At 67.8% G+C, this 849-nt stretch overlaps 1 protein-coding gene across 1 annotated transcript in view; it reads right to left on the bottom strand.

Annotated features, from left to right (window-relative positions):
* Positions 1-840, bottom strand: part of LOC132007687 (melanoma-associated antigen 10-like) — a 4,182-nt gene extending 3,342 nt beyond the window's left edge. The window contains exon 1 of the mRNA XM_059385935.1: positions 10-840. Within this exon, the coding sequence (XP_059241918.1) occupies positions 10-840 (831 nt within the window). The remainder of the gene's footprint in view (positions 1-9) is intronic.
* Between the last annotated feature and the right edge of the window lie 9 nt (positions 841-849).

Below are 849 nucleotides of genomic sequence, written 5' to 3'. Positions count from 1 at the left end.
GCCGGGCACCTGCCGGTACTCCAGGTACCCTTCCTGCACCCAGACGTTGGTCAGGAGCTCCCGGGGCTCCCCGTAGATGATGTGCTCCTCACCGGCATACACCCCCATGACCCCCAGCGCTTCCCACACCACCTCCTCGGGGGCACGGTCGCCCTCCAGGAGGATCACCGCCAGGAGCACCACCAGGAGGCCGGTCTTGGGCGGGCCCTGCTCACCGCTCAGCATCGCATCGCAGGTGAGGCCCAGGACAGTGACCAGGACGTAGGAGTGCTCGGTGGGGTCTACTTCCTTCACCTCCACGCCGAACACCAGCCGCATGCACTCGGACGCCTGGCCCAGCATTCCGGGGAAGGCGTCCTGCTCATCCTCGCCGACGATCGCCAGCATCTCCGCCTGGCTGGCCGGCTCCTTGGTGAGATACTTGAGGAGCAGGAACCCCACCAGGTCAGCTGTCTTCTCCTGGAGTATGTCAGAGCGCCTGGGCTCGGCTTCTTCGGACTCCTCCCCGGTGCTGGACCCCTCCTCATCTGAGCTGCTGGAGCCCTGGTCGGGCGGGCTCCAGGCAGTGGCTGCCATGGCCGCGGGCAAGGGGCAGGCCATCTGAGGGCTCTGGGGTGGACTCGGGGTCCCCGCAGCAGACCCCTCCTCCTGGGGGCCCAGAGACAGGGCCGAGCAAGAGAGGGAAGGGACGCTGGACTGGCAGGAGGCAGAGGCGGAGGAGGGAGGTAGGGTCTCCTCTCCTCCAGCCCCGCACTGCTGTGCCTCCTCCAGGCCCTGTCCCGGTCCTGGACCGGGGTCTTCCTCCAGCTTCCACAGCTCACTCCTCTGACCCAGGGGCATGGCGATGGT

The sequence above is a fragment of the Mustela nigripes genome, chromosome X, assembly GCF_022355385.1.
Source record: "Mustela nigripes isolate SB6536 chromosome X, MUSNIG.SB6536, whole genome shotgun sequence".
NCBI classification, from domain to species: domain Eukaryota; kingdom Metazoa; phylum Chordata; class Mammalia; order Carnivora; family Mustelidae; genus Mustela; species Mustela nigripes.
Note: the sequence above shows the minus strand (reverse complement) of the source record. Positions and strands in the feature narration are given on the sequence as shown.